Source organism: Meira miltonrushii (assembly GCF_003144205.1).
Source record: "Meira miltonrushii strain MCA 3882 unplaced genomic scaffold FA14scaffold_3, whole genome shotgun sequence".
Classification (NCBI taxonomy): Eukaryota; Fungi; Basidiomycota; class Exobasidiomycetes; order Exobasidiales; family Brachybasidiaceae; genus Meira; species Meira miltonrushii.
In genome coordinates, this window is record NW_020289945.1 from 552,469 (window position 1) to 567,203 (window position 14,735).

Sequence of the window (14,735 nt, forward strand, 5' to 3'; positions counted from 1 at the left end):
TTCAACCCGCGTAACGACAATTCACTTCATTCACGGTGACCGATTCATTCATCGATGGTAATATATGTGGATGATTGTCATGTGTCAAGAGATTTTCACAGACTCTTGACGATACTATAGTAGCTTATGGCTGGTTAGATGGGCACACCTCATGCTGACAACTCAGATTCGTGTAAATGGAGGTAGAAATGCATAAAAATAATGAAAGATAACATTGCAATTTCAATCAGGGAGTAAAGATGGAAGATGAAATGACATCAATAAGACCTCCCAGAGTAAAGAGCATCTCTGACATTAAAAGCGTGACTTTCTCGAGCGTATGTACTGCCAGATATATTGTCGTAATCCAAATAGATAAATGATGGATTTGATACGTATATATTACCTACACCCATAATTTGCAAATTCGATGGCGATCCTACCTTTCAACATTTCTTTTGTTGCATGTCAGAGCATATTACGATGAAAGCTCATTTATTTGTCTTTATGTTCATAAAATTGGAAGGAAGACCAGGAGGAGATGATGATGACGGAACCGCACGTGCAAATTAATGTCGGTCCGGCTTGCTTACTTAATTTGAAAATCGGCAATTGATTTCTCGCCCATACAGCCAGGGCCAGACTCTCACAATTCGGCTAAACGCGGATGATGCTATTAATTAATGGTCGAGGACATTCGGCCCAAAAAATTTTTTAGGCACTTTATCCTTAAAATCCATTTTTTTACGCGCATGCACGATTTTTCGGTATTAAATTTAAATATAATTTAGATTTTATATTAAATTTTGCGCGCGCCTGCGCGCGCTACGCGGTGCGCAAGGCGTTCGTTGAAAGAAGAGGACATGAATCGAGATAAAGCGACCGGATTCAGCGCGTGTCAGTGAAAGTATAAGACCCGATCTGATTCTGATAGAGTTAATCATGGTTATATAAGGTTTTAGGTTAGGGTTAGTAAAAATATAATTATATCAGTGAAATATTATTATATTAAGTACTTTAAAGGGTTAGGGTTTTATATAATATTGTTTAAGTATATAAAAATAACGACTAAAGATATATAATATTACTTAAGGTTTTAAGATAGACGATATAAGAGGATTCTATCTAAATCGTATAGACTCTAGTAGAGCTTATCGAAGATCTTAAATATATATACCGATTTAAAATATATATATTCTCGAATTAGATTATATTAATCTTAAGAAATATATATATTTAAAGATATTTCTTATCTTTTCTATTACTATTATCTCTATTACTATTATTATATAACTATCTAAATAATAGTAGATATATTAATAAAATATTATTTATTAATTAATCTGATTAAAGTAAAATCTCTATTCTATAAAGAAAAGTTATTTATCTTAGATAAAGAAGAATATATAAATTTTTAAGAGTAATAAAAGGATTTTATAAAATATAATATAAAATAATATAATTTAAGTTATAAGTATAAATCGATATTATATATATAATATCGTTATAGTCTTTATACTAAATCGATAAAAGAATAAATAAGATATTAGAATACTTTACTAGATAAATAATATTTAAAAATAGGAATCGATTAAAATAACTATCTTTATAGATTAATTATTAAGATTCGATATAATATAAGTTATAAATATATTAAATATTTTCTTAAGAAAGATTATAATAATTATTTAGATAGTATAATATAGTTTAATTAAAGAAGTTTATTATCTAATAAGATAAAAATTTAGATTTAAGAATAAGCGATAAATAGAAAGAAACTAGAGTATCTTAAAGACTTATTATAACTCTTTAATATTAAATAGGTTTATAAAGATCTCCTTATAAATTATATTCTACTATAAGCTTTATTTATCTCTGATAGAACGATTTATTATATTTTTAATAGTACTATCGATAAATAATCTTAAAAAGACCGAAACCTATAAAAAAGTATAGAATTATAGATAAAAGAGATAATAGATAATTTTAATAGATAAGGTTTTATTGACTTTTAGCTATCTAATAATAGTATAACTAACTTTAACTCTAATTATATATAGATAATATATTTCTTTATAAAATAGTAGATAGAAAAACTTTAAGATATAAAGATTATTTATTTAGATTTAATATATTATACTATTTTTAAAATAAGTTATAACGAAAAGATTTATCTTTATAGTATTATTATATATAATATAATAACTTAAAAAGGTTTACCGGTAGGATTCCTGATTATAAATATCGAGGCTAGTTAGTCTATTATTTAATAATTAAAAAGGCTTTATAACGATATATAATTTAAGTTAGAAGTATTTATAATCGATTATTTATCGGTTAAAGTTTTAGTAATTAAAACTATTTAAAGTAATAATATTAAAATCTTATAATACTATTTTTATATTTTAGAGGTAGTAAGGAAATAACTTATAAAGAAAATATAGTATTTAAATAAAATAATAAAGGAAAGATAGAAATTATATTTTATATTTTACTTTAATTTATTTAAGAATCTTCTTTATAGTAAATCGAGTTATAATAAATTATAATAAGAATAGATTAATTATCTTTATCTTATAAATAAATATAATTAAAAAGATTAGATAAGCTATCTTATAAAAATATAGAGTTCTCTATTTAAATATTAGAGATAATATAGATATAATAAATTTATTTTAAAATAAATCGATATAAATAATCTTATAGAAAGATAGTATCTTATCTTTAAGAAAATATATAAGATAGATTCGAATCTAAAATATATCGATTATCTATATTTTATATTAATTAAAAGAGTAATTTATAACTATTATTAGAATAAACTATAAATAGAATTAAATATAATTTATTATATATATCGATTAAAAGAAATAAAGATAAAAGAGATAGCTAAAAAAATCGATTTTAAAGATATTAAAACTATACTTATATAATCGTCTAATAGTAGTTACTAAATTTAATTATTTAAAGATAAAGAGGTATAGTACTCTATAATAGTATAATTAGATCTTTATCGATATATTCTATACTATTAAAACTATAAATATAAGATATTTAGATAGTATAAAACCTTTTATAAATATCTATTCTTTTTAAAAAGAGGTTTAAGGTATTAAGTAGAATTAAAAATAATTATAGTTTAATTAGTTATTCTATAAAATAATTAAGACTTTATTATATTAAATAATTTATCCTGAAATATAGAGATTATTAATCTTTATAATTTTAAATTATTTAGAAATAATATAAATTAATCTAATATACTAATATCTAAAATTAATTCTATTACTTTTAAAGGTGATTTATCTAGTTTATTATCTAATATTTTATAAATCTTAGATAACGATTATAAAAAAGAGTGATAATAGATATATTTAAATCTTTAAGACTTAATAGATTATATTTAATAGAAAATTATAAAATAGTAAAGTTTAGATACTATCTTAAGATTACTACTTTAAAATTAGCTTATTAAACTTAAAAGTATTTATAATAAATAACTAAAATATTAATAGATTATAATTATATATTTAAATAAATAGAATATTTATATATAAATTAAATAGAGTTATAATAAGTTATATAGAGTTATATAGAGATCGAAATAATATATTATAATATAATAAGAAATAATATAATTAATAAGAGTTATAAAGAAATAATAATAATAAGATATGATATAAAATAATATAATTAAAGAGTATTATAGAGAGATAAAGATAATATATATAATATATTATAAAATAATATAATATTATATAATATATTATAAATTACTATAATACTATAATAAATATTATTTTAGAGACTCTATAATTCGTTTGAGTCTATAAGTTATATCTATATCTAGATTTAATTTACTTTTATAAGAATATATAATATTATTTAGTTATCTAACGATTACTACTAACTCTATTAACCTTTTATCTAGTATCTCTATAGTTCTATTTAATCTTAGTCTGATTCGATATTCTTTTTCTTATAATATATAAAGATTTAATAGTAATAGTATTTTAAGATAATCTAGATTTAAATTATAATTATTAATATCTATCTTATATAAAGTATATACCGAGTATTTAATTAAATAATTACTAATAATAATTTTATATATATTATATTTATAAAGATAGTAAAAAGAATATCGATATTCTCTAGAAAGATTAAGTATATATTATCTTTTATCTCTTCTTCTTAGATTTTAATCTAAAAATAACGATTTATTATAATATATTATTATACCCTTTAAATTATCTTATTTATTACTTATATTATTATAATTCGATATAGTATCTTAGTATATTATATTAATTTCGGTATTTATTTAAATACTTTATAAGATAGGGTTATCTAATTGTTTCTACTATTAAGTATTTATATTTTAGTTATATTATAATAGTATAAAGAAAGATATAAACGATATAGTTATAATAAAGGTAAGGTAATATAGATAGTAGTAACTAATAAGACTATTATCTTAAAAACTATATATTTATTATAAAATATAAAGTATATAAATTATTTACTTATATATTTATTTAATATTTATATATATAAGTTAGCTATAAAAAATAATAGTCGATATATATTAAATTATAAAGATTAAACCTATATTAGTATATTTTATATATATATTATATATTTCGATATATTAGATATATTAGTATAATATAGATATATACTATTATATAGTATATATATAGTTTAATATCTTATCGCTATTATTATTTTTTTATTTTATCTATTAATAAATCTATATATATATATTAGGATAGCCTTAATAAATATATAGAAATCGCTATAATTTATTTATTAATTATATTAAATTATAACGAATTATATTAATCAATATAATTTAATCTAATATAATAGTTATTATCTATTTTTAATATAGTAAATTAATTAATTTCGATAAGCTGTTTTTAAAATTTTAATTTATAATAAGTTATTTCTAAAAATAATTAATATATAAATAACTAAAATAGCTTATAAAATTTAAAGAAATAACTACTGAAAACGGTTACCGATATTAATTTAAAAAGAAAAATAGATAATTTCTTTTATTAAATTATATTTCTAAATAGAAAGTAGAATTAATTAATAAACTATTTTAAGAATATTATATTTATATATATTATAAAAGATATATATTATTCTTTTAATATATTAAGAATAGACCTTTATATTAAATAAAAAAAAGATATTTAAAAAATAAAAATAACTTTTTTAGTTAGATAAAAGATATATAAACTACTTTTTTTTCTTTTAATTCTATTATAACCTTATAAAATTTTTTATAATAGCTTTTTATCGCTTACTATAGAATTAAAGATTAGATCTTATAGATCTAAATTAAGAAAAATAAATAAGATCTTATCTCTCTCTTTAGTTTAACTCTTTCCTCTCTAACCTTACCCTCTCTTATCTTATCTTCTTTAACTCTCTCTCTCTTAAACCGAATTAAGATAATATAAGTAGAGTCGATAATATATATCTATCTATACTATTAAAAGGTAGTATAAATCTTACCGATATAAGACCTATAAGACTTTGATAAAGCTTATAGTAAGATAATATAGTAGGAATTATAGTGATTCTTAATAATATAAGATAGGCTTTACTATAAAATATAAATAACTATATATAGTAAAATTAAACTAGTTATATAGAAGTAGTCTTATATAATGATATAAGATATAGATAATATAAGAATACTAGTATTTCGCTATATATTTTCGAGTACTGATATAAGGATTTAGGTAAGTATAATAAGATTCAGTATATTTTATATATAAATTAGAAGATTTTAATATTAGTTTATAGGTTAAATATTTAAAATTTAAGAAGGCTCTAAGATTATCTAATCTTCGATATTACTATTAGTTAAAGAGAATATCTAAGGCCTCCTACTGCCGCTAGGCGAGCTACTACTCCTCGCCTAGTATAAGAAGAAACGGTAGCTTTATATATCGTTCGTAAGGTCGTTGAATCAATAGAAGCATAGGTTACGACTAACCCTATTCAAAGAGGTGATGCTCCGCTTAATGACTACATTAGAAGGCTCAATCGTATACTACCACCACGAACCCCTCCCCCTAGATAATTTTTTATAGTTTAAAATTTCATTTATTATCTTATATTTTTACATGAGTGACTATGAAAATTGATGGCAATGAGATGGTAATACAAAATTTAAAATGAATACATATGCACGCGTGCATAATCGTGCATATGTATTAAATGTTCACACTGCATGAACACAGCTCAAGTGCCATTTTGGGCCGAATGAGCATGACCTTAATTAATAGGAGTCATTCCAATGCCTGGCTGTGCGTACCCTCCAGGGTGCTGCTGTGCTCAGCCTTTAAGCTGAGGTTGTGGCAACGCGTTTTAGTTGAAATTACACTGCTAATCTGCATAATAGGATGGCGGAGCTTCTAATAATACGCAAAGTTCAATGTCACAAAACACGGCTAGGATGCAGGGACTTTTGGGAGGCGATGATTCATTTTCCTCTTCTAATCGCGCGCGCATCCTCGGCCGTTGTTTGACTGAGCATTTTCCCATTTTATATTGTATTGTACAACCTTTACAGGCCCACCCGTTCGTCGTCCAGGCCCTTGTTTGGTGACTCACTGATAAACCATCCACAGCTTGTCTTCCGTCCTTTGCCGTGACAAAAACTTCTCGGACGAATATCGTACAAGTCGTTGAGTCATCCCAATTTCAATCTTGGCTTTTAACTTTGGAAAGGCGTCGTCATTCAGTCCATCTATCTACCATCTCGATTCGGAGAAGTAAAAGGAAAAACAATAACAGTCATCAACTTTACTGCGCATACACTTTTGACAACCTTTGCCACTTTCGACATCATACTTCAACTCCGGCGAATCATTCAGTTCTTTTCGCCACTTCCATCAACTTCCGTACCGATTCGATAATCTAGCTCACTTGTGACTCCACGGGGCTTAGCATTCGCGACTCAATTTAATTGTGTATTAGTCACTTACAAGTGCATTTATACACATATACGCCACTATACCGTCTCACTCTCTCAAGACGTTATAAAACTATACAAACGCTTGCCACATCAATCGTCGATTTTTGTTCTTGATCTAAACACATACTTTTACTTTCTCAACATGGTCGCCGCAATCTTTGGTTGGAAGCACTGAGCTGTTACATCACAATACGTGTTTAACAGCTCCCATAGAGAGAGTAATACGCCAAGAAAGTCTGATTCGTTTTTATTGTTTTCAACATAGTTTGACGTAGGTCTAACAAATTGTCCTCGTCACTTTGTCTCAACAATTTTTCGCCATCATTTTTTGGTTTTATTCTATCTTCGGTCGCAATTAACTTTGGTTTACAGCTTTATCGGTCTCCGTCCCAACTACGTTTGCAAATCTTGACGTGGTAAGCTATCTTTCACTCAATTTTCTGCATTCAATCACTACGCGCTCTGGCAATACCATCTACAACATATTTTGCCAGCGTTCGATTTTGAATTATCCGTCACCAAAAATAACCCTCTTCAACACCCACTTCCTGTCACAATGGCCGCTACTATCTCACAATTAACGCCACAACGGCTGGATGTGCCTTCTTGCACAGGAAAACGGACGCGTTCGAATTCAACTTCATCATCCGCTTCTTCAGTCACCAGCTCAGCTGGCGCAAGTAGTATTTTTTCCAATTCTCATTCAGGCTCTTTTGCAGATAATCTCAGTTCCTATTCATCACCCAGCAGTGAGCACACTTCTCCAACTTCATCCGGAAGCGTTACCGACGATGAACGTCCGTGCAAGTCTTTACGCACCACTTCTTCATCAGCCGGTCCTGTTTCATCTGGCTCTGCAGAAGAGGATGTTGTTGCCACTCTGACAAATTTGGAACAAAAATGCACACTAAGTGCTTCAAGCAGTGTAGAACAATCAGACAGCAAGGATGTATCCCCTTCGCCACCGGTGAGTGGCACAAATTCCGGGAAAACCCTCTTTGTTGATTGCCTTGTTGGTAAGTATCCCACAGCTCTTTTCACCGTACCTGAGTAACCACCTGACAAAAGCTCACCCTTTACATCATCACCCTCTCTTCAGATGCTACTGTACATGTTTTGACTATGATCTGGAACGCACCCGTGCACAAATCCATCGCCTTTTTGGAAAACGTGAATAGCGTTTCTCCATCCAAGCAGGATTATGAATCTCCAAGCGATTGCAGATGCCCTGTTGGCAGTCCTGTACCTGGAGGCATCCCACTTGATCTTTTCATCCGTGAAACTCTTCGTCGCAGCCGTACCAGCTGTTCGACTTTGCAGGCCGCTTTGTTGTACTGCAAACGTGTTGGCTTTGAAGTTGTTCGCAAACGTGCAGAGACAGAAGGTGTTCGTCTTTCTGCTGAACAGCAACAATTCTTGAAAGGCAACGAGCGCGATTATGAATCTCTTTCCAAGAGTATGGATGCCGCGACAGAGGCAACTTTACCCGCAGGTGTCTCTGCTGATCCAATCTTATGTTCACGTCGTACATTCTTGGCAAGCATTATGATCTCATCCAAATTCTTGCAAGACCGCACTTTCAGCAATCGTGCCTGGAGCAAGATTTCTGGCTTGAATGTCAAGGAGCTTGGCATCGTCGAGAGACGTATGCTCTCTGCAATTGAATTTGATCTTTCAGTAGGCGAATCTGAATGGCAACTCTGGACTCAATTCCTTAAAGGCGAATGGAGAAAAGCGAGCGTTTCATCATGCGCATGCAAATCAACTCCTGCCTCCATGGATCTTGTCAAATCTGTTGCAAACGTGCTCGCTACCATGAAAGAAAATTCTGTCATGGCTTCGGCAAATTTGCCAAAAGCACAAATTCCGATTCGAAAGTCACTCGAGAGAACGAGTAGTCTCAATGTGGAACGAGCAAACGATATGGAAGTTCAAGCTTCCTCTTGCGTTTCTTCTGGCTCATCCACACCTGTGCAAGATAAACGCATGTCATTGTCAAGCACGCCTACAAGATTGTCTGCGATTGCTGGCGCTCATAAGCGTGAGAATTCGATGTTGGCCACTGCCGTTACGAATAGTATGATCGGATCTGTTCTTCGTTCAGATAGCCCTTCTGTTCATTCTTTGAACGCTACGCCTACGCAATCTTCTGTTCATGAGCATGATGCTCATGCCAATGCGGAGATGCCTTTACCATTCCCGATCAGGAAAGGATTAGCAATACGCTCGATCTCTGCTTTGTCTTGAATAAAGTCAAGAGTCAGGACGAGGGCTGCTTTCATTATTTCATTTCCGTCCTTTTTTTCTTTTTTGAAGATAATCTTTTGTACTTTTCTCACTTTCCCTTTCAAGGTACCCCAAACCCTTTTGTATTTGTTCCGATTCATGCTTTTCACCGCCATCTCAGGTAAAGTCACAACTATCTTTTATACGAGATTATCCCCCGCCTTTTTGTAAGCCTCTGATCTAGAGGCGATCAATTTTGTAACATCTCGTCTGTACAACTTCAATACATATACACTACTTATTATACTCTCTTTGTGTGACGAAGAACGTAAAAGTGAGATTCATTGATAGGTACACACGAAACGAATGCTGAAATGATAAATGATACAGATGCACGACGATGACGGCGGAAAATAAGGTATAAAAGGAAAAGTGACTCGACATGTGGTGTTTATGTTCGAGTATAAAGTATGTACGGAAAGAGTTACGAAAGAGGAAATCGAATTAATACTCTGTTGGTAAAACGCCCAACAAAAGGTTTGGTTGAAAACGTTCCAAATCGCGTAATTGACGTAATTGCCAATTGTCCAACTTTTGTCTTGCTTGTCTGGCTTGAATACTTTCAAGATCGTTTCCGGCATTCGTCGTTGAAGCTGGAGCGCTGTTTGCATTCGTTGGATCAGCTGAACCCGTTGAACTTTTTACGGATCCATGAATACTGCCAGTACGTGCCATTTCATTCGCACTTCCTGGTCGTGTGGTAGATTGAGCCGTTTGTGGACGTCTTGGCAAGCCGAGAGCATTGACGAACGGAATTCTAGAAGAGAACGCTCCTCCACTCTCTTGATGATTGCTTTCACCTCCATCGAGAGACTGCTTAGACGATTGTGGATCATCAGGTGAAGAAGAAATACCTTCATCTACAATTATAATCTGCGAAGATGACAATCTACGTAAAGCCTTTGATGCTGAACTTGGTGGTCTGGTGGATCCGATTGTCTTGCTCCTTGCACGTGTGATGGGTGAGCCATGTCCTACTAATGGTACATCTTGCATTGCAGCTTGATCAGTCATCTCCATGCTAGATAACCTTCTTGGCGGTGCCATAGGAGCTGAGTCTGATCTACTTGATCGTCTTACGCTCGCATTACCTTGAATTCTGTGACTACGGCTTGCCGAAGGAGGATAGCTAGGTTGCGAGAATGTCACGGCTGGCACAGTCTCCTCAGCAGGACGAGCAAATTTACTTTGATCCATTTCGGGACTCTTGGCAATCTGATTGTCTCCCGTAAATCGACGGATACCTAGTGATTCTCCTTGATACTGTGGAGCTGAAGCCAAAGCTGAAACAGAGGAAGCGATGACTAGGTCAGAAGATGGAGGTGGTGAAGTGACTTGAGTTTGGTTCTCTTCTTGTTTTGTCACTACATCCATCTCGGATTGATCATTATCATCGACTGATTGCTTGCGGTGGGAGAAAATTTTGGATTGTCTTCTGATATTCTTGCCAAACATACTCAATTGTGGCATCCATTGTCTGCCTTGATCTCCATCTGAGGCAGTAACATCGCCTTCTGCCAGCTTTTCGTCCGCTTCGTCTTCTCTGCTCTTATCGAAAGAGGTACGTTCGCTCATCTGATCGTCTGCCATGCCCGCTGGCGAGATCTCACTGAATTCCTTTCCTTTCTCGGCGGCTTTAAAGATCTCCAATTCTGCTAAGCTGACATCATATCGATCGCTTAGCGCTTGTTGAACTTCCAAACTGAATGCTTGTGCAGTACGTCCGCGTAAAAGCATCATTTGCATCTTGTTGAATAAAGTATAAGGCGTAAAGACGAACGGAGTGCCATGTTGAGCGGTTTCTGTTGGCATGACTAAAGATGATCCTGTTTTGATGTGTGCCGAACTAACACTTCGTTCCTGAGATTCCGTTCCATAAGAAGTAGTTTGTCCCACAAGTCCGCTCAAAACAGAAGCTGAAGAGCGAGCAATGCCTGAGGTTTTGTCGATTGGCAAAACTGCTTGTACCAAGATTACATGTGCAGGTGGCTTTGCGTCATCCAGGCTTGAAGGAACTTCCAAAACATTTGCACTGATACGAGCGGTAGACATGAGCTTTGGAAATACCCGTACAGATTGCATCAGAGCTTCCAAAGCGGTATAAAGTGCAATTTGGAAAGCTTGCAAAGATGCTTCTTGGGATTGGAGATCCATCACATGTTTCAAATGATCGTCACTTGTAGAGTTCCCGCTAATGTCACCTAAAACAGTTGTGCCAGCCACTGAATTTGAACGATCGAGAGATTTATCGTTTGGCTGAGCTTGTCCTTGCAATTGAGATTGTTGAGCCTGGTCAAGAAGGAGTCTAGCAATCGCTTTGTTCCTTTCTGCCGTTCGAATTGACTCACGTTCACAAACACGTAATGCTTGATCGACAGGCATTTGATCTAAAAGACGCAAAAATGTTCGCATCTCACTCGTCATCTTGTGAACGTCTGGTAAACGGAAAGCGGGTATCTGATGATGCGCAAATCCATACACCAATACATCTAAACCGCCTTGACGTGCTGTCATGGATGGTCGAACACCAAAAAGACCAGCGTACACTCCACCAGGTTGAACTACTGGCCGTGTACCTCTTTTGGCATACAACCGTAAGCCATCCAACAATTCTTCCATCTTTGTCTTTCCTACACCGTGACGATCGGCAAGAACGGTTCCCAAGAATCGAGTTTCGGTGAATCTGTATCCTTTCTTGGCAAATGCCAATTGCTGTGCAGGTGGCATCTCTCTTACCAAGAACATAGAGACACCTTCATCGTCATCGTCACCATCTGCAAAGATACTTGGTACTCTGCTGGTGGAAATGCTAGCTTCTTCATCTTCCTCTACGTTTGCAGCTGAAGATGAGAAAATGTTACTGTTACGCTTCTCTCGCAATGCGTGCAATTGTTGTTGTCGGCGTACAAGACTTGACCTTGGTCCTTGATTCTTTTGTGTTCCTGTTGGTAGAACTCGATCATAGAATACACCAACTTCTTCTAGTGATACTTCTAGTTGTTCTGATAATCGTCTTGCTGCGTCTACCACTCGATCACGGAAGTCTAGCAAAGCGATAGATCTTGTATTGTGTGCCACACCCGCGTTGAATGAAGTTGCATTAGCAGCAAGGGCTGCCATCCTAGCACGTTTCTCTTCTTGTCTTGCACGTCTTGTTGCTACGTCGATATGTAAAGTACGAGCTAAGCGAATGTGCCACGCATGATTGCAAGGCTCACCCTCTTTGCACGTAGCATGATCGTGAGCTGCTGAAGAGCCTGATTTGTGGTCACCAACTCGTTTTGCAATAGCGTCCAAGAAGGGGACAACAATATTCCAAGCCCAACTGATTGAGAAAAGCCATTGGAAGGTCTCACTTCTGGAATCAAGAGCATCGAGGACTTCGCTGTGACGTAAAGTCTTTTCTTCCAATGTAACCAAAGGTAAGCTTCCATCAGCTTGAACAAGGAGTCTTCCTAAATGGTCGAAAGATGCACTAGCCAAAACAATCTTTCTAGCCCTTTTACGTGTTTCTCTGGCACGTAGGGCATCAAGGACGGAAATGAATGTGCTAGCAACAAAGATCACAAAGCACATCACTGCCACAATGATCACCACGGTCACATTACCATGACGACTTGAATCCAATTTGGAGAGGTTGTTAAGTTGGTCCGGTTTAACTCTGTAGCTTGTTCCTGACGATCCTGTATAATGCATTCCACTCACACCCACAGCCAAGATGATGGAGCACAGCAATCGTCTTTGCCATGAGTCTTGCCATTGAGCACGTAAGCGGAAGAACAGAGTGAGAGCAATGATTGCACATACGCATGCTAAAACGATTGAAATGACAGTTTGAGCTGGAGCATAAGAGACGTTGAAGTTACACTTCATCGAAGCAGAATAGTGCATCAATCCAACAATGCAACCAGTCATGATTCCGCTCACAGCGATTCTCCAAATTCGTAAAGTGAAATAATCGACGAAAACGAAGGCCAAAATGAGAGCGATAAAAGGAACGATGAGACTGAAAACAGTAAAACCCGGCGAAAAGGCAACGTACCAACTAATACCTGGAACAGGTTCCAATCTGAAATTCATTCCGATAAAATGCATTCCCCAAATTCCGACGCAAGACATTGTCATTGCAGCCCAGAGCAAGAGTAATGCATTTCGAGTACCTGTATTACCAGTTCGTTTACCCAAGATGACCAAAGTGGAATGAGCTCCCAGAATGGCCACAAAAACGGAAGCAAAGACGATTGCACCATTATATCTTTGTGGGATATGATGAGTCGTATACCATTCTGCAATCGCTGTGACGTTATTGAGATCCACTTGAGGATAATGAAATGACGTTGACATCTTGACAGATTACCTTTTGAGCATCATCTAGTCAATCATACACGAAAAGTATTGATGATGATGATGATGGTGTAAGTGAACAATGAATGCAGGTACGGTGTGGTATCAATCAGCCACGTTCATTCAATCTTTGATCCGAGTGAGGGACTTTTTCTGATGCGAAAGAGAGTAGAAAATGTAATCAAGATCGGAGTATGCGTCTATTTTGCATCACAACAGCCTTTTACCAATCAACATGCTGCTGCTGTTGCTGCTTCTTCTTCTTCGGTCCCTAACTTTATTTCTTGTGTTAAAGATCTAGGAACAACACAAGGCTTAATTGCTTTGATACCTTGCAGATATTATAAATTGAAATTCCGGCATGCATACGTACAGGAAGTACTTTTTTGCATTAAAAGCACACCAATTTCTTGGTTAGCATCACAGAAGTACAACTTGACGCGTCTTTTTTACTTTTTTTCCCCGAGCAAGATTGAAATCCAGATCTTTTTTTACCCGCTCTTCATCCTGTGCACTTCTTTCTTTGGGTCTGCTTTTACAGGCCTCGACTTTATGCATGTTGTGGGTGCGTGTGTGTATGTATTCTACATGTTGCTCGCGTCCATGGAGGACCCTTTTCCCCTTTTTGAACACAGCATTTGACATAGTGAGCGCACGCTGCAATAAAGTCCCCGATCTTGTTCCTGGTCCAATTGCAGTTTGTCCTAACGATCGTGCATTAAGAGTATGTCGAGTTGCCACGATGGTGGTGTAGACACGCCGCCGTCCACCAAGAATGAATTCTTACCATTGCATATCTTCCGCCCAAGTCGCTGCATATCTTCCGCCCAAGTCGCTGCATGCACACATACAATTTACGGAGCGGTGCATCGCGCTGCGCAGCTGCTTCGGCGTGCGTGCCGTGGACCAAAAGAAAATAACCTTTTCGTTGTGTGCAACAACAAGCCACAATGCAAGAACGGTACAAAATTCATCCTTACGAATCAGTTGTATTGTACTCGACAGTGTTCCTGTCTTGATTGAAATCCACAAGCGGATTATTCTGATGCTGCCGATGAGTAACATGACATGAACAAACCCACAGACACTTCTCAACCTGTCCAACGCTAGAAGATTGACTGCTGAC

At 34.2% G+C, this 14,735-nt stretch overlaps 2 protein-coding genes across 2 annotated transcripts; one reads left to right on the forward strand and one right to left on the reverse strand.

Moving 5' to 3' along the window:
• Positions 1 to 8,437: 8,437 nt before the first annotated feature.
• On the forward strand, positions 8,438 to 8,686 carry FA14DRAFT_124474 (uncharacterized protein; the record flags this gene model as incomplete). The annotated part of the gene is made up of 1 exon (XM_025496645.1): positions 8,438 to 8,686. A coding segment is annotated over one exon (249 nt), but the record flags the coding sequence as incomplete, so codon positions are not given.
• An 839-nt stretch (positions 8,687 to 9,525) lies between these two features.
• FA14DRAFT_161253 (uncharacterized protein) lies at positions 9,526 to 13,806 on the reverse strand. The gene has a single exon (XM_025499032.1). The coding sequence runs from the start codon at positions 13,607 to 13,609 to the stop codon at positions 9,710 to 9,712; it is 3,900 nt and encodes a 1,299-aa protein (XP_025353663.1). The 5' UTR covers positions 13,610 to 13,806; the 3' UTR covers positions 9,526 to 9,709.
• Positions 13,807 to 14,735: the final 929 nt, after the last annotated feature.